The following is a 25393-nucleotide window of genomic DNA, read 5'->3' on the forward strand; positions in this document are numbered from 1 at the left end:
TATGTGAAAATGAACGGGAACTTTCGTGAATGGGGGTTCCTTTCTTTAAATACGTGAAATACGGGAATGGGCAGTGAAATTAAATTAACGCGTCCTTTTGCTTAATATCTCTATTGCTATTTTTAATCGATCCATTAGCAACATGCTACGTGGGGCCACATTTTTTTGTTACACAGGAAGCAGCACGGATGTCATTTCATGGAGTGCAAGCTCTCCTTCCGGTCTCTTTTCCCTTAGCCACTGGACGAAAATGGTAGGCTGCAACGCTGACTGACAGAAATCTTTTAACATCTGTGTAATGTGTTGTTTATCTGAGTCGGACTATTGATGTTTCGATGCCGGATGAATATTGTTACTGTTTGGATAAACAATTTTTGAGATTAAGCTCCATTTCAATATAGTTAATGTTGTTTCTGTCGCATCCAGACAGCATTTAGTTGCTTCTCATAGTGTTGAGTTTCAGTCCACAAAACGGGCCTGGTTTAGCCGGGAGAAGATCGGATAACGTGTAGATTACCCTCAGTGTCTACATTTATACTCGATAGGTGACGACGAATGATTTAGTGTTGTCAATCGTCTTGTATAGGTAGTGGTACTCAGTTTAATGGCTTACTAGCTTTTCCGTAGCGATTAGCATAGTAACTAGCTAATCACTTCAGGTAGCTCTGAATGTACCTCCAAGTGTATACACTTGTTAGCATGCGACGGAGACAAATTCAGACTTGTAAACGACTTGAGTTTTTAACAACCCGTATTTCAGTACTTTTGCTCAAACTGAGGCCGTGATCGATAGTATTAGAGCTTTCACATCCAGAAACCAGTATTGATAACTGCCACACCAGTCTTGTCAGTGATGTCCTTAAAACACAAATGTCTGAACAAATGACTTCCTGTGATTCATTCTTCTGTGCTGAGACAAGACTGTCAGAGCTTTGAACTGCAGTGAAGCATTTGGGGATTGTGCCTGATCTCTCATCTTTTACCTCTCAGACGAAGGGAACTTCATCTTTCGGTAAGCGCCGGAACAAGACGCACACCCTGTGCCGTCGTTGTGGGTCCAAGGCCTACCACCTGCAGAAGTCCTCCTGTGGCAAGTGTGGCTACCCTGAGAAGCGCAAGAGAAAGTGTAAGTCACCCAGTGGCACGTTTTATAATAAGACTCTGTTCTTGTGTTCAATACATTGCATGGGAGTATGCTGTTAACTTTGAAATGCACAGGAGAAACAGGTTGTCTTTGAGCATGTTTTGATTGCCGTAGCGTAGCATAACAGCCCACAGTGACTTACAGTTATGAAAGGGGCCCCAGCTAATGTTATTGTAATGTTGGAGCTTTCACTGAATATTCACTCTTCAGTGGCGGGTGATGTGGTATTTAAAAAAAAAAAACAAGTTTTTCTCAAATGTGATGTCCAGACAGGCACAGTCATTGTTTATTCTGCTCCGATAGAGCCCACTAGTTCTTTTATACTTGTATCCCTTAACTATGGACATAATACTGTTTTAGACCAGAAAAGTCAATGCTTGTTGAACAACAAATCCTTCATTAAGCTTAGTGTCATTACACAGTAACATTGCTAGTTCATTATCTAACCCTACATTTATGTGAATGGCCAGGCTGCTTTGATGCATACAGATGTTTGTTTTGTAGACAACTGGAGCGCCAAGGCCAAGAGGAGGAACACCACTGGTACCGGCCGTCTGAGACACCTGAAGGTTGTCTACCGCAGATTCAGGTAAGATCTTTATACTCAGCTAAAATAACGTAGAGCAGAACTACAGGTGTTTGATGTGATGCTAGTTATGTGTTAATTATGCTTTGAAAGAATGTTTGCCGTCTGTGTTCAGTGTTTTGAGGCTTTTTATGTCAAATGTGAAATGGGCTTTTACTTTCATCATTAACACAAATGATTAAATGTCATTTCGATGCTAAGATTTTGGAGGGAAACCATAGGGAAGTTTAGTTAACTTGACATCACTTCTAAAACCGTTGAGTACATGATAAACACTGAAAGTAAACCTGATTGTAGTAAATTATTTTGATTCAGCTACTACAACCACGGAGTTGTGTTGACATATTTCCAGTGGGAATATACACAAGATTCCTGCATTTTGTCGCTGCCAAGAGAAAGCTAATTATGAGCATATTTTCCCAGATGGTTGTAATGATTTCATAATTGTGATGTTTACATAATGCATGATCACCAGTGTTGCTGTTGTATCGTTAAGATTGCGTTTTTTTCGGGAAAAATATGGTGCGCCCCAAAACAAACATGGGTATAAACCATTTGAAACAAATATTTATGTAACTCACAAGATGCAAACTGAGCGTACAAGATGCCGCAGCTTTTTACAGGGAGCAGATATACACATGAATCTGTAAACTAAAAATTTGTGCTAACATGACCCGTCCACTATGCAAGTGTGCCGGTTAATCAATTTTTTTTTTTTTCACTTTTTCCACTAAAACAATAGAAAACTGTATCTAACTGTAATGTGCCTTCAATCCAACAGTGGCAGGAAGTCTGGTGTACTGCATTGTGACCAATTTGTTTTTTTCACGTTACTTGCTGGCTGTGTTTAAATCAACGAAATATTACAGAGTTAGGCCAGAAATCCTAATTGTGCTTTGCAAAAATCCATAGTATTCAGATTCTGTTGTTCCTGTTACAAGACCTGTCAATGCTGCTTACCAGTGATGGTGAAAAAAAAAATGTCTGAACAAATGAATTCAATATGATATCAGTGTTTTTTTCTGAGGTAAGCAGCATTGTTAGACAAGATGATTGACATTAATATGAACACTCTGGAGAGCTTGTGAGCCAAGACGGCTTCTCTAAAAGTGGAGCACTTAGGGGTCCAATTGTCTCCAACGAAGTGAACACCTGTTTACTTCTAATTCATATTAATCAGTTTTATCAGCATATTTATGTTGGCAGTCATACTGTAGATTTTACTATCATAAACGTTCCATTGTGGTCTTGTTTGCTGGCTAACTGGGACACTTCATTGGACCTGGACTGTTGTTAATGGTTTTAATGTGTTTTTAATGTGTTGCCCCTGAAATGACAAGTTAAAATGCTATGAAAAAGCCCTTGAGATGTTGTGCCAAATCTCAGGAAATGTGAATTAGTCAAACTCTTTTACTTACCAAAAACACAAGCTTGCTTAATGTTATGATTTCATGTGTGCCACAGGCTTGCTGTTTATCCTCCTGTCTAAACAAGTCAAGGAGAAATAAATATTTATAGTTAAGAGTTAATCATCAGCTCTGAACAGCTGCACTGATTTTATCTAGCTAGTTAGCCAACAAGCCTGTAACTAGTGATGGTAAACTGTGACAATAAGGAAAGCTTTTAGCACAGTTGTTAATAACCAGAGTAAGAATGTTTTTTTTTGTTTGTGCAGTAACAAGGACTGAAAATTTACACCAGGTTTTAAGTTAAATTACTCTGATTACATGCAATTTGTCTGCAGCAGCCTGACTTACCTTTCTTCTGCCTGTATTTTCCAGGAATGGTTTCCGGGAAGGCACCACCCCCAAACCCAGACGTGCTGCAGTGGCCGCCTCCAGCTCATCCTAAAAGACACATTTTTGGTTAAATAAATGTGATGTTAAACAGGAGTTTCTGGCTTGTCTCTTGATCTTTTAAGCCTTATTGTCTGGCTGGTGATGGCTAAACACAGAGGTCACGATCATTGTCACATTAAATAAATACAGGGTGTTGAGACTTATCCTCACTTGGTGCATTTGTGCAAATCTCAAGTCAAAATGAGCTTCAGATGTTTTGTCAATAGTAAGAACACAAACTTGAAATAAATGGTGTTTTCAGAAAAATGAGCAACTGTTTTAATGTTGGAGGTTTTGTAGTGACATCAGTGGGATCTGAGCTGATTGAGTAAAAAATAGATACGGTCACACCTGCTTCATTTGGAATAAACAAATCTAAATTATTTGAATAAAATGTGTGAAAGACACAAAGCTACACAATGTGTTTTGAAGCAGTTTCAGACATTTTGGGAGAAATATGTTATCCCACCTCGGAGCTCTGCGCCACTGTGTGTTGGTGCTGTTTCAGCCCAGGAGCTGTTATTCCTTTTCTAGCTTCAAAGGTTTTGAGGCGATCCGTTTCCCATTTTCTATTAGAAAATCTAATCAAAAACATGCTGGAAAAATCTGCACATAAAGGCAATTACACAACAAGACGTCAGGTGAAAAATGAGAAGTTTGCCAGTCAATCTTCGATAAGGCAGTAATCAAAGATTGTGCCAACAAACCGCACATTTATCAAGAAGTAATTTGTTAAATACATTACTCAGAGGTGATGTGAGACAATTCTTTGTAATGTGCCTGAGTGGCACATAGGACATTTTAATCAGTCCTATTTCATGCTGTTTGACAAGGTTTCCTCACTGATCTCACACCATGTATTTCAGATGAACCTTGATACAAGTGCTCCTAATTTGAATTAGATTTTTACGGCGAATACACTATATTGACCAAAATTGCACTTTTTGTCTTCTGGCCCTTGGAAAATAGCACCCTTACAAATGTATTTTTGTAGTCTAGTTTGCCACAGTGTGAAAGACACTTGTTTAGCTCAATTATTCAGTTTAGTTAGTTAAAACTGTTTGAGTGACGGACTAAAGTTGAAATGAGCATCTCTTTCAAGCACTGGAGAGAAATGTAGACCAAGTATTTATTAAACCCAATTTTCTAAATTCCAGTATATCAAACCTACAGCTCTTTTAGACAGAAAAGCATCAAGAAGTATGATGCTGCAGAGTGGGCTCAGTGCTGGACAGGGGTCCTGAAACATGCCTGCACTCTCTCGGTTGCTTTCAAGCCGCTCAGAACTCCTGGCAGCGGCCCTGTGTGCTTCACTTAGTGAACGTGCTGATCGAAGATGAAGTGCCCGCTGCAGCTTCCAAACATCTTTAACAACAAAAACAAGTCTAAATATTTAGCATGAGGCAAACAATACTGAAATCTCTCACTGATGAGTGGGGGGAAGTTGGTTTACAGATGAGTCAAAAGGTTGAATTTTATGGTGCAGCTGGAAAGCGTCAGTGGAGAAAACCAGCAGTCAAACGTGGTGGAAATGTTTGGGTTTGGAAAGGTTGATGTCATATACGACATACTGACAAAGGAGAAGTTAAGCGTTGCGCTGCAGAGGAGATCCAGGTGGGAATTGGTGAGGAAGATTATTTTCCCAGCAGGGCAGTGACCTTAAACATTGCATCAAAGAGGAGCACAGTGTTAGCATTGTTTCTTTGAAACAATGTTAGAAAATGTTTGTTGCTAAACAAAGCAGGTAAAGGAACCATGAAGCTTTTGTCACTAAACAGAAAGAATATATTATGCTTTGACCAGTTTTCAGACTTGTGTGTAGCAGTACCTGTCTGCAGACTGTCAACAAATTTTATCGTCCAATCTGTTGGTAGATCTGGCAAGTCTAACAAGATCTGCAACCGCACACTGCAGAGGGAGAGCATGCCATCAATCACAGATAAGCCTGTGAGGGTTTTACAGCACCAGTATTTCTCAACATATCTCTTGGTACTGACACAGAGTTTATGCTCTGTGCTGCCAAAATATTCTCCACCTCTGTGAAAGTGCTGTGAAGCTTTGCACTGTTGTTGTTTTTGCATTTTAGCTGCCAGTTTCACTGAAGCTTTCCTGTTTATGTTGGGCATTGTTGATAAGGTTGCTATGGATGTTTAATAGGTAGGTGAATAGTTGATCGAAAGGTTTAAGTTTTTTTAAAAGTAGGTTATTAATTCTGGTTTTAAATGTATTTATCTATATATTTGTCCCAACAGTATGTTTGGAAACTGTGATCTAATTTAATTCAGTATAACACAAGAATCAAATCTCATAACACTTCCTGTGCAAACAGTCTTGTAGAGTGCATCACCATCTCTTTTGAGTTGATATCATACATTACATCCACGCAGTCCTGACACGCAACCTCTACTTTTGCCGTGCCGTGCCGTGTTCCCACTCTGTAAATTCTGTGTGATACACGTCAAGTAAACATTCGAGCCAGTGACCCAGAAACGCCTACAGTGGTTCCTGTTGTTGACCTGCTGAACAACTCCATTCTGCTTTGCCTTTCTCACTGTTTACATCTGACTTTTTATTTTGTATGTTTCATGTATTGAAACTGACAGTATTGCACCTTTTGAGCCATGCTGTCTGTATGCATGGCAATGTCAGTCCACCACTTTGGTCCACACTGAAAAGCTATAGGATGGAGTGACATGGACCTTTCAAAATAAGGTCATGCTGTATACAGTTTAATCTCCTGACTGTATATCTCTTATCAACACTCTTAAATCAAATTGGCCTGGTGTGAGGGGAGGGAACATGGGGAAAAAATGAAAGCCAGTGCGGCATGAGAGTCAAACATGAGAGTGCACCAGCAGGGGGCGATAAAGAGGAGGAAACACACACTTGGCTGCCGTCTCCGTCCCACTTTCCTCTTTCCGTGTGCACACAGACACAGGAGTTAACCTGCTGGACTACTGCCCCTGCTGCTCTGTGACTCTCATTCTCTGTCTGCAGCAGCTGGATATCCTCTTCTCAGCTCCCTGAACAAGCCAGAAGTCTGCATTGTTTCACTTTTTTCCCAGTTTGATTTGCTGGAATGAAACTTTCCTGAACTGAGGCTGCTGTAATGAGATGTAAGTATATCTGATTGTTGCTTGTATGGCTTTGTTTCACCCTGCTATTCCTCTACACCAGCTGACTTGAAACTGTTGTTGAAGCCTCTGTCCTAGGATCAGTTTGGGCTCTTCTCTTGCTGTTGCGGGAGCCTGGATGCCACGGTGATGAGGTTACCTCCAACACAGGTAGGTGAGAGGTCAATGGGTTTGCAGTGGGTGCCTATATTGTAAAATAATGTCCTATTATTCTGAGCATTTGATGCTTTAATAGCTGCCATTGGTTAGATGCAGGAAACGCATGTTCTATCAGATATAAATCAAAGTGCGTGCATGCTTGTGTTTTCTTTATCCCTGTGGTTTTGTCAGGTCTTCCGTTTCTAGACATTCCGGCAACCCTGATAACAGACAGGCCCTGGCAGGCTCCTTGTACAATAACATGACTTCATTAGCTTGAGGAGGCACTAATGCATTAGACTAATATTTGACAGCTTATTGTCTAACAAAACCAAGCACTGGGATGCCAAATTATGTTTTTTTTCCGATGCATGTCAATTTGTTTTAGAATCTCCTCAAGATCTTCTCACTTAAATTAAAGTGACACAGAGTAATAACATTGTATTCATCTAAGAAAAGAAGCATTTAGTCTTTTACTTTCAGCAATGACAGCTCCATAAAACTACATGTTTCTTGCAGTGAACCCCCCAAACAGATATTTCCTTCCTGACCTGTAGCCAGATAAGTAACATGACCTGTATAACCACCCCCATTATTACCATCCTGCCCTCAGACCACCACATCTGGTCACACGCATACAAACAAAATACTTCACCATCCTCCTCTTTTCAGTTGATTTCTGCTTTTATGTACAACCAAACCCTCTGATTATCTGAATGAGATCTTGTGTCATTGTTGCATTGTCGCCCACACAGGAAGACTTCAGGATTGTCAAACAAACTGAGTCACAGGAGAAAACTTTCTCCATAAACTGCTGACTCAGGGGCTGTGATTCATTTTCAAATGTAACTCTATATTACTATGGCGCATGTAGGGCGGATTTCTCCCGCTGTCTGTGAGATCTGAATTCATTCTGACCTGCTGAATCAGATAGTCAGTTGCAAAGCAGTGAGATGAGGTTTGTGATCTGTTGAGTGTGCTGATGGGAGGCAGAGGGGCCCTGTGTGGGCAGGCAGCGTCACGCTCATGCATGTGGGAGTGGAGTGTATATAAGTGCTCTGCAGCCATGCTTTTTGAGTTTGTCCTTCACATGGATGCTTCATAGTTTATCACACACTTCACGTAACATGCAGATTTGTAATGCTGCACCCTGACTGTTCTATAATATTATGAATTTGTAGTTATCAATGCATAAATCTCAGGAGGGAGGAATGTCTGATACAAACAGTCTTATCTCATGCTGTAATTTAAGACGATTAAATTTATCTCCCTGAAACTAGCATGTATGAACCAAACCTGTTGTAACCTGTCAGTGTATCTCCCTCCCCTCCGCCTCCCTTTGTTTCTGGCAATAAGAACAAAGGCCTTTTCATGTGGCTGACTTTATTAGCCAAGAATGTTTTTTCCCACTTTCTCATGATGAAATTGTAAAGGAATTAGGTAGACATAATCACAATCAGCCAGTTTTAATCTGTACTACATCTCTGTGGTTTTAATTTTAGTTTTAGATACAGAATCCATCTTAAACAACTCTTAAATCTTATTTTCAAGATTCAAGATTCAAGAGTCTTTATTGTCATTGAGCATGTCAATGAAATTTTCATTGCAACCCCCATGTTAGGAACAGATAGTAAGAAAGATAAGAGGATTAGAAAGAATAAAATTAGGATAACTACAATAAAATAAAATAAACCAACATGCAATAAAAAATATTCGTAAAAGCAATTAAAAATATGAATGAAAATATACTAAGGCAATAAAATATACTAAACAATAAACAATAAAATATGGAAGGAATAGTACAATATATTGCAAATTATTTTTATTTGCTCTCTGGCTGAGGGTTAAATGAAGGGATTGATATTACACTCATATCTTTCTGTTAATCAGTAAGGCCACTGCCAGCAGCTGGTTAGCTTAGCTAGCTCAGTTTACTTAGCTTAGCTTAGTTTCCTGGTGTACAGGGGAGGGTGGGGGTTATGTGGCGGAGTCTCCGCTGGTTGCTACTGCTTAGAACCACAAAATAGTCCATCAAATTGTTGTTTTTACACTTAATTTGTTGTCTGAATTAAACAAATGAGACGTAAGACATTAATTAGAGAGCTTTTGAAGTGCTGTCAAGCAGATTGCGTCACAAATGAACTGTTTCCCTCTGCTTCCAGTCTTTGTGCTAAACGGACTGATAGGAGGTTTGTATCAGTCTTCTCATCTTGCTAACTCTCTACCAGGGAATTAATTAGCATATTCACTTTTTCTGTAAAAGAACGCTTTATTTTACGGGTCCATACATGACTAATAATTTCCTGCAAAGGTTCCCGGGAAGAACTTTGTAAATTGCTACTAATTATAGGTTATAAGAGTGAATACCTGCACTGCCTGAGCACTGCTGGAGGAGTCCACGAACAAAATCTCTGTCATCACTAACCATATCCAACATCCTCATGTCTCAAAAACACCTAGCATTGTCATAATTTGCATAAACATTTATTAATGAACATGGCTATTGTTAGTACACACAGTGGTCAAGCTAGCATGCTAGCTTTGCAAAATTTTGACTACACTCTCTCTACCACTCTTGTGCAGCTAGCTCGCAGCTTTAGCAATACATGTGCCTAGCCCTGTGGAAGACCCATGGGTGCAGGCGGGTGGTCAGGTGCGTAGGTAGACAGACAGGTGGGCCAGCCAATCATTTCTTTTGGGCCAAATGTAATGATTGGATGGGTTCATTACAGGCACTGGATTTTTGTTCTTTTTTTGTCAGAACATTGTATTCATTGATTGCTGTCAGGACATACAGAGAATTTCAACAAATATAACAAAAGATGCTCTTTGAAATACATTACCTCCTCTAGCTTTAAATGCCTCGACTATTTAGTGCATGCACAGCAGCTCAGCTGAACATACCAAAATGTGTTATTCGTATACAAGCAAGAAAGCAGTTCCAGATGTGTGAATAGTAACGTTGGCAATAAGCAGTGACAAATGAATAAATATTTTCATTGTTACACTGCTTTTACACTCAATGCAATGCAATTAATTTAACTATTTGTATTAGCGTTGTCTCTATTCCCCCCCCAGATTTGTACCAAATTACAGTTACATCTGGGAAAGTTTACAAAAATTAAACTTCTCTTGAGTTTTTTTTATTATTATTTCTTGTCATTTCTATACAGGGACTATCAGTCTTTCTCCTGACACTACTGACAATTCTAATTTTGACCAATTTCCATTTTTTTCCAAAAACCAGAACTGCACTGGGAACTGGAATTAAATGGCGTCACCTCACCTTAATGATATTTTATATATTTTGGTTCCTGAAGGCTCAGTCTGACACTTAGTGTCTGGCTAAAAGACAAATGTTTTTGCAGCATAGAAATACAGAGGTGGTGATCCCATCTCATGCCAAGACAGATGTTTTTGTGTGGGAACTCTGCTTCATGGGGAAGTGCAGGAAGCAGAGTGTCAAGTCAATATTTGATCTGTTTTATCAATTTCTAACAATGTCACAGCTTCATATGTGATCCGCCTGCCTGGGTTTATGTGCGTCTCACAGTCTTTGACATGAGTTCCTCTCATTTTTCACAGTGAACCCATGCTGCTATCTGCCCTGTCAGCACTGGGGTGTGTGTGTGAGGTATGGGGAAGACAAGTACGAGTGTGACTGCACTCGTACCGGCTACTACGGAGAAAACTGCACTGTCCGTGAGTCCACTTACCCGCATGAGACCAGCGCTCATATCCTCCCATATTATTGCACTTTAGAGGAATTTGAAGTATTCTGCTGTTCTTTTGTACATGAGACAGAAAGGCTTAGATGGTGGGCTGATGAAAAAGATTGTTTCATTTTGTTGTTGTTAAATCAGGAAATAGAGCAACATAGCTCCTGGCTCACATAGTCAGGACTCCTCGTCTAGACCCAAATATTTGGAAAAATCGGAGGAACAGCCCGAAAGAGACCAGCTGGATCAGAGCAGCTTCTGCTGATCTCTTTGCTGAACCACCTACTAAGTCTGCCGGTCCACTTCTCATTAACAAGGAGCGCTCACACATTGTAGTCCTTAATCAGATGTGAGGTATTTGGCAAACAGTTATGTAGTTATGTCACACTCGTCGGGCATAGCAACAATTAACCATTGCTTTGACTGTGCTGAAAAAAAAAGAAAGAAGGAGCGGGAGGAAAAGGAAGAAAAACATGAAAAGGGGAAATGGGATTGAGTGATAACATTTACTGAGAATAACAGTTTCAGCTCTTAGACAGTAAAGTAGCCACATGTAGCATATTATACTTAAACAGAATCCGCTGTGAAATATCTTTATGGCACTTGAGGATTTTAACGAGGGTCACTGACAGGGTACTGAGGTCACCAAACACTTTCCACCAACTTTAACACAGTGCTTTCATGCTTTTTCATATTTCGTTTATTCTATTCATCAACATTTTTATAATAGAATCAAATGACGATGTGACAGAGTGAAAGGTGGTCCCCTTGTAGTGAGGAACCAACAGAGAATTATCACAGAATCTGCAGCATCCCTGGACTTAACTGAGCTTAATAGTGAGTTTGAGCTCAATGTTTAGCTTTCTTGGTTCACTCTCACAGCTCTCATAACATCATTTCGGGCCACATAAGGCAGCTGTTTTCAGTGAAAAAACTCGCTAAGGCACCACACACGAGCAAGACGCAGAAAGAAACATGGCTGTAAGTCATAATTCTCGACTACAATCAACAATCAGCAGACAGAACTGTTTGAACAAATGTTTTTTTTAGGTTATCCTATGTTAAATAAACAGAATCTAAGGTATTTACAGTAGAGAAGACTCCCGCTATCCCTGCAAGAAAGCAGTCACGTTCAAGAGCGCTGCATGGATGACATACCTTTGTAGGCCAACCCAGACGTTAGCGTCGCCCTGGTTCCCTCGACAAATAGCCAATGGGATTTTTCAAATGAATTTGGGATTACTGCAGAAATAAGCTCCGTGGCAAACCAAAGTTTACGATATTTGCACATTTTGTTCAGCACAACACCACTTTTAGGATTTTTGAAACTTAAATGCAAGTAGTAAAAAGCTATGTTAGGCTATAACCACGGTCACATGACTTCAATGTCACCACTGAGCTTTCTACTACACTACACTATACAATACACACTCACAGACGTATTTACTGGCGTAGTTTATGTTGCTGAACAAAATGTGAAAATCTCTTGAGCTTGTGTTGACCACAGACCTCATTTCCAGCATCCAACAAGTGCTTCTTTCTGTTTACTTCATATTCTGCTTTAATGGTTCATTATCTCAAGCATGTGTGCAATTTAATTACTACAAACCAGGAAGCACACAGTGAGCCTTGAGCTTCTGGAGCCCCCGGACTTTTGGAGCCTTCTTAGTCTGGGTGGTGATTCAGCCTTGCCCCCGGGAGGCTAAAATTCCTACACTGATAATCCGACTGAAATGCCATCTCCATTCATTTCATTCAGTGAATCACTGGGCAGTTCAGTGAAGTGGGTGGCAATTCACAGGTCTGGAACGAGGCTATGAAATCAAAGCCAAGCCTGCTTAGTTCGCTGGTAAACAGTGAGATAATGACTTTGTTATCCTGAGTGAATTTCCACTCTAGATTCCCAGCAGCCCAGATTTCCCGTAACAAGATTGTTTTTTCATGTGTCCTCCCACCACAGCTGAGTTTTGGACCAGAGTGCGCCAGTTCTTGAAGCCCAGCCCAGATGCGGTGCATTACATTCTCACTCATTTCCGCTGGCTCTGGGACATCATCAACTACACCTTCCTACGGGACGTTCTCATGCGGCTGGTTCTAACAGGTCCAGAATCAGTTGTTCATTCAAAGATATTCACTCAGAGCTGCCACATACTCAATGTATCCAATAACTTTTTATTTTTTCTGAACAGTTAGGTCCAACTTAATACCCAGCCCTCCAACCTTCAACTCAAAATATGGCTACCTCAGCTGGGAATCCTACTATAATCTGAGCTACTATACTCGGATTCTGCCCCCAGTGCCAGAGGACTGCCCAACACCTCTGGGGGTCAAAGGTTAGTCGCTCAATTATATTGAGTTTTAAGATGCGTTAAGCAACATTTTTACATTAACAGTGGATCAAATTAATAAGTGTAATATGAAATCATTTTTACTTTTTCTTTGATCAAATAGTTTTTTAAATAGTCAAATTTAGCAAATTCTAGATTAGATATTGGATTTTATTTATGCAAAGGTTCTTGCCTGCTTGTGTTTAAACAACATTTAATATGTACTAAATGTGGCTTTGTTGTCTATTTTGCAGCAGAATGTGTTAGTATTTCACAAAGTAAGGTATCAATAAAAGTGTTTTTTAACATCTGTACCGAAACCAAATTATTGTATTGGCACTAATATCAAAATGCTCAAACATTACTCAGCTCTACCTATTTGTAGTAATACAATGATTATAATAAAATGATAATAAGCAAATTGTAACTATGTTGTTCAACAACGGTTCAACAGTTCAGTCTATATTTTATAAGATGAATGATGTTACTGTATGCTTTGGCTATCTTGTAGCTGTAAGATAATAGTAAGATAGTAGCGGTTTAAAAACAACAGGATTTCCATGTAAACTATAGTGGAGTGTTAAGTATCATAGAATAGAAATAGGTCAACTACAAGTGCCTGAAAATTGTACTAAAATAGTTCCCTGTGCAGTTCTCTGCCACCGTGTACATTCTGCCCGGACAATGAAGGCTGACTGGTGATCCAGTCCGACTGGCACTGTTTCTATCTGTTTTCATGTCTCCATTAGAAACTAATTGAATGAATGAAGTCACATTTTTTCTCCTAATGTTTTCTTCTAATTCCTCCTCCACCCCAACACCAACCCCTCCTGTAGTTACTTGTCTGGGCGAGGCAAGACTCAAATTGTTATTATTCCACATGTAATTATAACAATTTCACTTCACCTCCTATCTCCAAAGTGGTGTTCATCGTTTCTTCACGGAAATGTGGAAACAGCTGCATGAGTATCCCGTGTGTTTCGTAGTTGCTGCACTCTGAGGGAAACGGACAGTGAGCAGCAATCTTGAGTAAACAGAGTTACTTTCCATCACTGCATCGTTTTGATTTTTTAATGCATTATGAGCTGCAAATGTGTGACAGCATCAACAATATGCAATCCAGAATCCAGAAGATGTCTATTGCTCAGTGGTGTTTCAGAAGAAGCTCAATTTAAAATGAAGATTATTGACCTTGGATGGTTCAGAAGTGCAGTGGGATGTGTTAACTGTGTCAGGACTGTTTTCACAGACGTGCTGCTTCAGTATTATGACTAGAGGCGTGGTGTATCTGTGTGTTGCCCTTTGCTGCCTATGACGCTGTGATTTTTTTCTGTTCAGGCAAAGCTGGGCTGCCTGACCCTGAGCTGCTGGTTGAGAGGTTGCTGAAGAGAAGGACGTTTAGACCCGACCCCCAGGGCTCCAACCTCATGTTCGCCTTCTTTGCACAACACTTCACCCACCAGTTCTTCAAGACCTACAACCGCATGGGCCTGGGCTTCACTAAGGCTTTAGCACATGGGGTTAGTCCATTTAGAGTTTTTGTCCATTCGATAACAAAAAACGGTACTTGAATAGCACTCTTCTCAGCAGAGTTGCAAAGTGCTTTCCAAGAGGAAAAACAATGTATAAAAATCAAAAATTAAAATATTGCATATACTATTGATAAAAACACAACATTATTCGCATAGCAACGGAAGAGGATAGCATGGATTTGTAACAACTGACTGAAGGGAAGCACATAATTAAAACAGTGGGCCTTGCACGGACCCTTGGGGAACGCCACAATGTAATGGCCATACACTGGCCAGGGGAACACAAATCTGTGAACAGAGAAGGTTCTGCCTGACAGGTAAGGTTGTAACAGGTTTAAAGGGAAAGTATGTGCTTTCTTGCCGCCAGCTAACTTAGCACAAACACTGGAAACAGTGGGTACCGACCAGGGCTAAGCTAACCAGCTTCAGCTTCTCAAACTTCTATTCTAAGTCTTAACAAGAGCTTTCTCAGTGGTATGGCAAGATCTAAAGCCTGACTGAAAGCTATTCAAAAAAGAAGATCAAAATGGGTAAAAGTGAGACTTTATACTGTCTAACTCATCAGTACAATAGGCAGCTAATTTCTCAGATCAATACTTCAGTGTCTGTGTTGGATGAACCACTAAGAACTGAATCAGTGACCTTGAAAAAGACTTTGGTTTGTGGGGAGGCAGTGATTAATGAACAAAGTCAATAGTCTAGGTTTTGTGAAAGAGTGGTCAGAGCCTAATAGGATTTGGCTTCGCTGATGCTTTGTCATTGTAGACAATAACTTATAACTTTCAATAACTTTGCATTTGTGCTTTGAATGAATGTTTGTGTCAATAAAATTGCAAAAATAAAAATAAAAATGGTGCATTGTGTAAATCATAATGTCACCAGCTGGAATTTAGCCATGCCTTTATTTATTTCCTCTCACTCTCACTTCATTTTTGTCTCGTCCTGTGACACTACAGGTGGATGCAGGGCACATTTATGGAGACAACCTGGAACGTCAGCTCCATCTCAGGCTTCACAAAGACGGAAAACTCAAGCATCAGGTGAAAGAATCAAAACTGTAAATAGCGAAAATGTGCACAAAGAGCTATCTCAGCAAGACTGGAACAAATACTTTCTCTAACAAGGACAGAGTGAAAAAGGCATTGAGTAATTGTCATCAATCAAATAGGCATGTCAGCCATGTTTGTTGCTCAGTCACAGTGCTGTCAATATTTCTGTGGGTGTTGCTTTTATCATTAACTCTGTGAAACATGTTATAGACGTAAATATCCTTAACATGCTGTTAACAGGACTATGGAACAAGAGTAATGTACAATCATTAATCATTATTTTTCCCATCAGTTAATTGATGGCGAGATGTACCCTCCCTCTGTAGCCGATGCACCGGTTAAGATGAGCTACCCCTCTCACATCCCACCCGAGTCTCAGATGGCTATTGGTCAGGAGGTGTTCGGGCTCCTTCCCGGTTTGGGAATGTTCGCCACGCTGTGGCTGAGGGAGCATAACCGAGTATGTGACATCCTGAAGGCAGAGCATCCCACCTGGGATGATGAGCAGCTTTTCCAGACCTCACGCCTCATCATCATTGGTGAGCTGGACACAGTTTGGAAATATGCTTAATTTTTCTTAAATAGTTATATGAGAATATTGATGCCACTCTTGTATTTGTTACAAGCCAGCAGCCGATTAGCTTAGCTTAGCACAAACATTGGAAACAGGGGTAAACAGCTAGCCTGTCTCTGTCCAAAGGTAACAAACTCCACCTACCAGCACCTCTTCAGCTCACTAATTAATGTTGTGTCTCTTTTGTTTGAGTGTGAAAATGACAATCATGGTTTATGGGGGTTTATGTGCTGCAGCTGGAGCCTCTGCTTGTAAGAAGTCACTGCACCCAGCCAAGAAATCATTCCCCTTAAAACCAGAAATTTGTTTTTTTACACTTTAGTTGTTGTACAGGTTAAACAAACGGGATATGTGTAATGATCAAGCTTTTAAGGTGCTTGTAGGTGTATTTTGTTACCTTTGGACAGAGTCAAGCTAGTGGTTTCCCCCATTTTCAATCATTATGATAAGCTACGCTAACAGGCTGCTAGATGTGGTTTATTTAATTGACAAATATGAGAGTGGTATCAACCTACTCATCAAACTCTCAGCAAGAGACCAAAAAAGATTATTTCTGAAAATGTCAAATTATTCCTTTAATGCATTTATAGGTATTTTTTTGTTTGTCAAGAGCTGGTGCACTTCTTTAAAAAAAAAACTGCATATGTCAGCACACCTCTCCATAAGCTCATGGATGATCATTTTATTTGAGTCAGCTTGAGTTTGAACCTGCTGTGTCGTGACTCAGTTTGAGTTAGGCGCTCTAACGTTAATCTCCCTGCCCTCCCTCTTTGTGTCTCTGCACGTTTCTCTCAGGTGAGACAATAAGGATAGTGATAGAGGAGTACGTGCAGCACCTCAGCGGATACCTGCTGCATTTGAAGTTCGATCCCACCCTGCTTTTCAACTCCCACTTCCAGTATGGGAACCGTATCGCCCTGGAGTTCAGCCAGCTCTACCACTGGCACCCCTTGATGCCTGACACCTTCTTTATTAACGGAGATGAACTTTCATACACACAGTTCCTCTTCAACACTTCTGTTCTCACACACTACGGCATTGAGAAGCTGGTGGATGCCTTCTCTCGGCAAGCTGCTGGCCAGGTAGCAAACCACAGACAACTTTAACATAACAATTATGCAGGAATTCCCATAGTTACAACTAAGCCTTAGTTATACACTAACTATGGGATATAATCTGCATGTAAAGTGTTTTTTGGCATTCACACATAGTCTTGATTAAAAGAGGGTGACTTGGTTAATGCTTTTATAATGTTATGTGATTAACTGAGGTTGGTGGGGGTTGTTGTATTTAAGTTAATGCTTTATATTCATCTGGACTCAAGGTAGAACTTCAGAAAAGTGGGAAGACAATGAAATAACAGCTACAAAAATGGTTTATATGCCAAACAGAAACTAATATTGTTTTAGGGTTCCCTGTCTTGCCACATGCAGATTTGTATGTACTGGCTGGAAACTAAATTAATGTTTGTTAATTACAATCTTTACGTACTTCCACATGAGCTGATCAGCACTTCAGAGGAATGCCAAAAAGAAACAGCGAAATTTTTTAGAACATGTTAATGTCTCCCTGTTATTTTGTGTCCAATATTTTGTGATTCTCCGTTGTCCTGCAGGTTGGCGGTGGCCATAACATAAATGCTGTTGTGACTAAAGTCGCCGTGGGGACCATAAAGGAGTCCCGCCAACTCCGCATGCAGCCCTTCAATGAGTACAGGAAGCGTTTTAACCTTAAGCCGTACACATCGTTCGCACAGTTCACGGGTAAGAGAAACCATTTTGTGTACAGGCCACACAGCATGAAGTGCAGCCTTCAAAGCACGTGATTTATGGCTTTAACAAGTCCATGAGAGCAGCTGAATATGCATTCTTGGAATAAATGGCATCTGCTTCCTTCCAGGCCATTTTTTTAAAAGACTTTTCTCCTGCTATCAGTTGCTATTACAATGTCCTCCATTACTATCCTGGAAGACATTTTTGTATCAGCGTCTTCAGTTGTTGATGTTTTCTGATTTCCTTCACATTCATTTCACTCAGTGTTCAACTTGTGAAATGACAGTTGGAGCAGTTGGATGTAAACAAAGATGGAGAATAAAACCCACTTGATGATGATAGTAAAAGTAAGATAGAATAAAGATGAAAATAAAGACAGCATAATAAAATATAGGTAAAAATCGATTATATAGAATGCACAAGATCAAGTAAAATACAACAATTTAAAAGTAAACTACAGCAGTGCATAAGTGTGAGGCAAAGCACAAAAGTTTCAAGCCTGTATCAGAAGTCATAGCTAGTTAAAGGCTAGTTTTTAAGCTTTCTTTTAAAGCTAGCATTGGTGCTTTGAGCTAAATGCTAAGGTCAACAAGCTAGCATGCTCACAATGGCAATGCTAACAAAAGGTACAATGCTTATTGTGTACATCATCTTAGTTAAGCATAGTAGCATGCTAATATTTACTAATTAGCACTAAACACAGAGTTCAGCTGAGGTTGGTGGAAATGAAGTTAGCTTTGCAGGTATTTGGTCAGAAATCAAAGTGTTGTATAAATTGAAATTTTGACCTGATAATGATGCTTATCCATCTTATACTTGTGGAGACATTTTGCTCCAAACCACAAATGTAAACCTCATGGTGGCACTAGAGGAAAAAATCAGAGGATCAGCAGAGATATTAGGATTCATCATCTACACCACATTTTATGCTAATTATGCTAATTAATGCTCACACAGTATATGTTGAGATACCCTCCTGGATAAGCGGAATTTTTCGCTTGCTATTTGTGCTACAGGTAAAGTAAGGGGAACACCAAAGTCATAAGGCTTCATCATCTGGTCACCATGGATATTTTTCAAATCAGTCCTTGGTGCACTGTATTGTAGATATTTTTATTAACTGTCTATGCATGTTGTTTCCATTTGCAGATAACGAGGAAATAGCCCGCGAGCTGGAAGAGTTCTACGGTGACATCGACGCTGTTGAATTTTATCCTGGTATGATGCTGGAGAAAACAAGACCAGGCAACATATTTGGAGAGAGCATGGTGGAGATGGGTGCCCCCTTCTCCCTGAAAGGACTCCTGGGAAACCCTATATGTTCTCCTGACTACTGGAAACCCAGCACCTTTGGAGGCAAAGTTGGCTTTGATATAGTAAACTCTGCCACACTAAAGCGGCTGGTTTGTCTTAACACCAAGACGTGTCCGTATGTGGCATTTAGAGTACCAACTGAGGAGCAATCACCAAGAGGGATTGATGACAGTGAAGTAAGGACTGATGAGCTATGACTCTTTGCAGACAACAAAAGGTTATGGAATGAGATCGCTAAATGAAGGTAAAAGGGTCTGCTGCTAAAAAAACAAAAGAAGCACGTGTTGAAGATGTCCATGTGGAGAGCATGCAGTAATGCTTGTTGAACAGCACCGGAGAATCACACGGGACTCAGAGCTCTGTATGAAAACTCATCTCTTCCTTAATTTGCTCACTCTCTGCCTCACACTTGAACAAACAGGGAGGACATTAACATCTGACTTTTGCCTTCCGTGCTTTGTGCCTGAAGACTGAAATACCATCACAAAACATGTTTAGCAGTGTCCAGTAGTAACAGTATGTAATGTCTGTAGATTTATTTTAAACAAAGTGATTGCAATGCAATATAACCATTAATTGAAATAAAACTATAGACACAAAGTGAATTATTGTCCATTCATTTAAATTGGCAGTGATTATAGGCTTTGTCTATCCGTTGGTCCAGTCAGTCTCCTTTCCCACTTCCACTTCTCACCCACTGCATCTTGTGAATCCAGTATTTCTTTTGGCTTGAGGCCAAATGCTGATGGGAACAGAAGAGACTGGCGGTGTATAATTTCAATTAACAGAATGCACAGCAAGGTTTAAAAAGCATCGTCACCCTGTACCTCAGAACATTTGGGTATGTTAGGATGCATATTTGATTTTTTATGCAAGGGACAAACCAGAATAATTCACAGATACCTTTTGACAAGATATGGCCTCACATATGTGTATATACATACATATCTGTATCTGTCTTTTTAGATTATTTGAATTCTGTAGTGATTTGTATTAACAAAAGGGAGAGTGAACCCATTTCTCTTGCTGGTATCATGGTGCCTTTTTTAAAATAAATAAATAAAAAAGGAGTAACGATGTAGTAACGTCCTAACAGTAACAATAGGAGTGTAATCAGTATGTCATGTTTTATATTCATGTTGTCTCCCTCTAGTTGTGAAAGTGGGAACTGCACAATAACGCTTCGAGCATAGTACCACATCCTACGTCAGTGGGATGAACCATGGTATCGTGTTGCCTTTACGTGCTCTCAGTAAAATCCATTTTTACCGTTAAGGTTAATTCAAATATGACCTATCAGATATTATACTTCGAAATACTAACTTGGATACCAATAGCGCCAGAATGAACTGTGAGTGGCTGCTGTTAGGTTGAGTTATTTGATTGTAACTAAAAAAACGAAGGGGAAATGGGACAATGTACATCACCGATACATTACACATCTCCGTGATAATTGAATGCGTCATACTTAGGCAGACAGTTGCGGCAGCTCAACTGGGAGATTAGCAGGAGCAGTGGGAACTGGCGAAATTTTGCTTCTGTTAGCCAATCATATAATCAAGGTAAGATCAAAATAATTCTTACGAAAGTTAAGGGATATTTTATATAGTTTTAAAGCTGTGTTTGAAGTTAGAGTCGAGGTAAATTTAACCTTTACTCGGTTTATGATAGCTAATGTTTACTGGTGCTCAGGGAGTCAGTGTAAGAAAGCTTAGCTGGCTAACGCTAATCTAGCTCACATTCACAAACGCTAGCAGTTCCTGCTGGTTCGGCCCGTGTCCTAAAAAAATAACAACAAACAAGGTTATTTGATTGTCTCTGTTGTCCTTCCAGTGGCGGATAGATAGGTTAATAAATAACAATACCCGTTAACAGTTTGCTCGTTAACTAGCTGATTTAGCTAGCTATCGTAGCTGTCACATCGGCAGGGATTCTCAGACAGTTTAACGTCAGGTGCAGGCTTTGGGCCTTCGCTCCCACTGTGTACATGTATTGGAGACATTGTATTCAAAGGCAGTGGAGGGTTTTTGTTTTGTTTTGCCATCAAATTGCAACCAAATGGAAGAAAAGAGCTGTACGCAGTGTTAAGGCGTAATATCATCGTCCATTTCGCTGTCAAAAATGAGGGATTTATCAATGGCATCTGCCTCCGAGTTTCTCCATCTGTGCATATGAGTTGGCTTACATACGGCTCAGTGCATCACTAAAGGCCTTTCAGCCCAAATTTTATAAAGTGACACACTTACGATAAGCTATGTATAGTGTAGATGTCCTATTTTTTAAATAAGACCTTTCTAATCGGGCTCTGACGGCTTGTATGGCTGTCTATCTGGATTATTGCACTCCACTGCCTAATATGCTCTACCGGACTATTGTGAAACAAAACTGTTGTTAATCTGTAGAGGTTTTATTTATGAGGCTAAATAAAGATTAAGCAAATGGCAGTATTGTCACAATTGCAATGCTCATGAAAATTATTAGTCAAATTACCAAACTAAATGAAGGTTGCTGTTTTTCTTTAAATACAGTCTGACTTTAAGGAATAGGATTAATTTATATTATTATTACTTAATGTACATACTTTCTTCTGCAAGCAGTACAAAGATGAAGGATGAGCTCTTAGTCATGTTAATGAACAGAAACCTGATGACACTCATATGGTAGCATTAAGGTCAGTCCAGACAAACTGTTTTAGTGAAGTGCATCGGAACCCTCATCTAACACAAGAATAACTGCTGCCCTCAGGTGAGCCGTTGTCATGACGACTCTGGATGACAAAATTCTGGGAGAGAAGCTGCAGTACTACTACAGCAGCAGTGAGGATGAAGGCAGCGACAACGAGGATGAGGATGGGGAGAACAAGACCATCCGGGACGCTAACGTTAATGAGCCAGAGATAGACTACAGTGCAGATGGGAGTGCTGTTAACACAGGTACTTATGCAAGCACATATACACCAACTGAGACCACCATGCATCATTTTGTATAGGAACAGCAGGTAATGAGAAGGCAAGATTTGCTGTGAACATGCTTCACATCATTCCTGTAGTGTCACGCACGTTATGCAAAAAAATTCAATTCTAATTTCTAAACACAAATAATAGTGATTTTTTTTCTGTCAAGCAATCTAGTTCTTGATCATTTATTAACTGCTGGATAAAATATTTGCTAAATACAAAATACTTAAGTAATGCATTAAATTGTGTGGTTAGAAAATGACCACACTATATGAACGTACAGTAGTACTTACTCATGGCATAATACATGTTTGCAGTAGTTTCCACGATGACAGTGATGTTGGTTACTCTTACTCAGGACCAAAGGGGGTCATCAATGATTGGAGGAAGTACAAGCAGCTGGAGGTGGAGCAGAAACAAGAGCAGAAGAAAGAGATGGAAAGACTGATCAAGAAGCTGTCGATGAGCTGCCGCTCGGACCTCGATTTGGAAAAAGACGAACAGAAACAGAAAGAGCTGCAGGACAAAATAAAAGGCAAAGTAAGTAGAATGGGGACAAAATACAAACAATGCACATTGGAGAAATGCTAGTAAAATGCTTGCTTATCCTAAACTTCTATCCTATCCTCTATTTTCTAACACAGTCTAAGTATGGATTAGTAAACTGAGTGACACACTTGATTTCACTTTGCATCAATGCACCTGCCAACTATTTGACACATATGTTTATCTTAATGTCCTGAAAAACATGTTTGTCCTTGTCATAGAGTTATAAATAGCCAATTAGGAGACCAGTAATCTACCAGTTCAGAATAGAAATTGGATTAATTGGAACATCTGTTCCACCTGTAATTGTTCTCTTTGTCTACCCCACAGATGACCATGCAAGAGTACAACATGCTCCAGGAAGAAGAGGATGATGAAGACTTCCTCCAGCATTACCGTATGCAGCGCATTGAAGAGATGCGGCGTCAGCTCTGCCGTGGCAAACGCTTTGCGCAAGTCTATGAGCTTAACAGTGGAGAGGACTTCCTGGAGGCTTTGGACAAGGAAGACAAAAGCACACTGGTCATGATCCACATCTATGAGCCTGATGTCCCGGGCTGTGAGGCCATGAGAGGCAGCCTGCTGTGTCTGGCTCAGGAATACCCACTGGTCAAGTTCTGCAGCGTACGCAGCTCAGCCATCAGCACCAGCGCACTGTTCAGAGACAGTGCTCTGCCGGCTCTGCTCGTTTACAAAGGAGGGGACCTCATCGGTAACTTTGTGCGCCTCACAGACCAGCTCGGGGAAGACTTCTTTGCTGTAGACCTGGAGGCCCTGCTGCAGGAGTACGGCCTGCTGCCCGACAAGCCCGCCATTGTCCCGAAGACGGTTCGCAATGGAGCCATCATACAGAATACTGTCAGCGATGAGGACTCTGACCTTGATATAGACTAGAGCCATAATATATACCATACATTATATGCTTGGAAAAGTTGAGTACAGTCTGCATGGACTATAGATCACTTTTATGTATGTGGATCCCCGTAGTGATGACTTGACTGAGCCAGGATTTCCATTTTACTACTCACACAGCAACATACAACCAGCATTGAAGCCAAAAGTAAATGCACACAAATCACCAAGTTTCATCATGATATCATTCCATGGCAAACATGAGTTATATTTACTGTAATAAGAGTAAATTCTAGCCATTATTAATATTGAGAACCTGTTCCTATACACAGTGAGAATGATGTAGGTGTCAAGTTAAATGTTTTGTTTGAGCTATGACTATTTATTCCTTGTGTTAGAACACATTTCCCTGTTGTGTTCCATGTGCATCTTCATTGTATGAAACGTGTTCCACTCTGGAGAATACGAACCCTTCAGCCCAGACTTGACTTTAAGTTAATTTTCTAACTTTTATATGTGCGGCACCATTTCAAATAGTGGGAAAAATAAACAAATGTTTGGACTCGCTGCCTGTTGTATCTTCATTTGTCCAAGTTACAGATGATGGACAATAAAACAATAAGGAGCTCAGGAATGTTAAAGGTGGGGTGAGTCATTCCAACCCAGTACATTTATGTCAATTTCAGCAAATATCTCCTCACAGTCATGTTCACTGTGTGTCTGTGAATATCGGGGGTGCAGCTTTTGAAGGGAGGGATGTATTTGTTTGGGTGTTGAGTTCAAATATCAACAGTTTTCAGAAAGACTCACTCCACCTTTAAAGCTGCACTAAATGTTTTCACTCTAACAGTGGATTGATTGATTAAGAATGACATGAACGAGTCGCCCGTAGTACAGAAGCGTGTGTTTGCAGCTTCTTCTGTTCACAAATGCAGCTTTAATATCAACTTCTCATTCAGCAAGTTGTGCAAGTCAACAGCATTTTGATAATCAAAGGTTAAACACATTCAGCTGCAGACTTCATCCTATTTGTAGCCATTTATTATATTTACAGATCAGCTCAAATGAATGTTAGTATTTACACACATGATGGACCTTTTCCACAGCAGACATTTTGACTTGTTAAACACAGGTGTAGTTCATGTTCATTACTGAAGCAAAACCACCCTGAACGTTATTAGTTCCACCTGTGCTTTTCCTGCTGTGAGAAGTCAAAATGTCTGCTGTCAATAAGGTCTACTCACAATTACTTAAAGAAATACTCGCAAAGTCAGAGCTTTGTTTGTTGACATCTAGAAATTTGGACCTTGGGTACACTGAGTAGCCAAAAGTTAAGTATCTTTCTGTATTTCAATTATCATCACAATTATAACAACACAAACTTCCTAACTCCTACGTTGGAATGAGAGTAACTGAGTCACCAGGTTTAAGGTCTAAGTACAGAGGGTGTCAGAGTGTAAAGCCCCTTAAGCTGAATTGTGATTTTTGGGCCAATAAATAAAATTTGACTTGACTGTCTATAACAGAGCTTCCTCTGTGATGATACACCAGCATCAACTGGCTCCTTTCCACTTCAGTAAATTCCCCAGAGGTGATTGATCTAACACAGATTGTGGATTGGTCAACTCTCCCAATCCCGTCCACTCAATAATCACTGGGGACAGGACGAGCCAGGGCTGGAGCTAATCCCTGTAACCATATCAAAGCTCACTATTCAGGTTTCACTTTGTGTAGTCTACGCTTGTCGCCGACGTCGACGGCCGCTGCGGTCATGTGTGGCTCTTCAGTGGACACCAGGCCAGTGCAGCCTACAAAGAGCTCAGCAGCAGCAGCAGCAGCAGGGTGAGACAGGGTAATGTCAGCAGCAGGAGGGTTGTCTCTTCCTGGAGGGCAGCGGCTGAGCCGTGCAGG

At 40.3% G+C, this 25393-nt stretch overlaps 2 protein-coding genes and 2 non-coding genes across 4 annotated transcripts; all 4 read left to right on the forward strand.

Annotated features, from left to right (window-relative positions):
* Window positions 1–206: 206 nt before the first annotated feature.
* Window positions 207–3622, forward strand: rpl37 (ribosomal protein L37). Its single transcript, XM_041960098.1, has 4 exons — window positions 207–253; window positions 991–1126; window positions 1649–1733; window positions 3512–3622. The coding sequence occupies exons 1-4, from the start codon at window positions 251–253 to the stop codon at window positions 3579–3581; spliced, it is 294 nt and encodes a 97-aa protein (XP_041816032.1). The 5' UTR covers window positions 207–250; the 3' UTR covers window positions 3582–3622.
* LOC121623595 lies at window positions 842–922 on the forward strand. Its single transcript, XR_006007837.1, has one exon. It is a non-coding gene; the product is annotated as a small nucleolar RNA SNORD72 (small nucleolar RNA).
* On the forward strand, window positions 2684–2764 carry LOC121623594. Its single transcript, XR_006007836.1, has one exon. It is a non-coding gene; the product is annotated as a small nucleolar RNA SNORD72 (small nucleolar RNA).
* A 2873-nt stretch (window positions 3623–6495) lies between the features above and the next one.
* pdcl (phosducin-like) lies at window positions 6496–24049 on the forward strand. Its single transcript, XM_041960702.1, has 14 exons — window positions 6496–6684; window positions 6769–6852; window positions 10426–10542; window positions 12520–12660; window positions 12749–12892; window positions 14225–14406; window positions 15375–15458; window positions 15760–16006; window positions 16837–17123; window positions 17657–17804; window positions 18963–19317; window positions 21876–22060; window positions 22443–22624; window positions 22961–24049. Exons 1-14 carry the CDS (start codon window positions 6678–6680, stop codon window positions 23522–23524), a joined length of 2727 nt encoding a protein of 908 aa, XP_041816636.1. The 5' UTR covers window positions 6496–6677; the 3' UTR covers window positions 23525–24049.
* Window positions 24050–25393: the final 1344 nt, after the last annotated feature.

The sequence above is a fragment of the Chelmon rostratus genome, chromosome 19 (assembly GCF_017976325.1).
Source record: "Chelmon rostratus isolate fCheRos1 chromosome 19, fCheRos1.pri, whole genome shotgun sequence".
Taxonomy (NCBI): domain Eukaryota; kingdom Metazoa; phylum Chordata; class Actinopteri; order Chaetodontiformes; family Chaetodontidae; genus Chelmon; species Chelmon rostratus.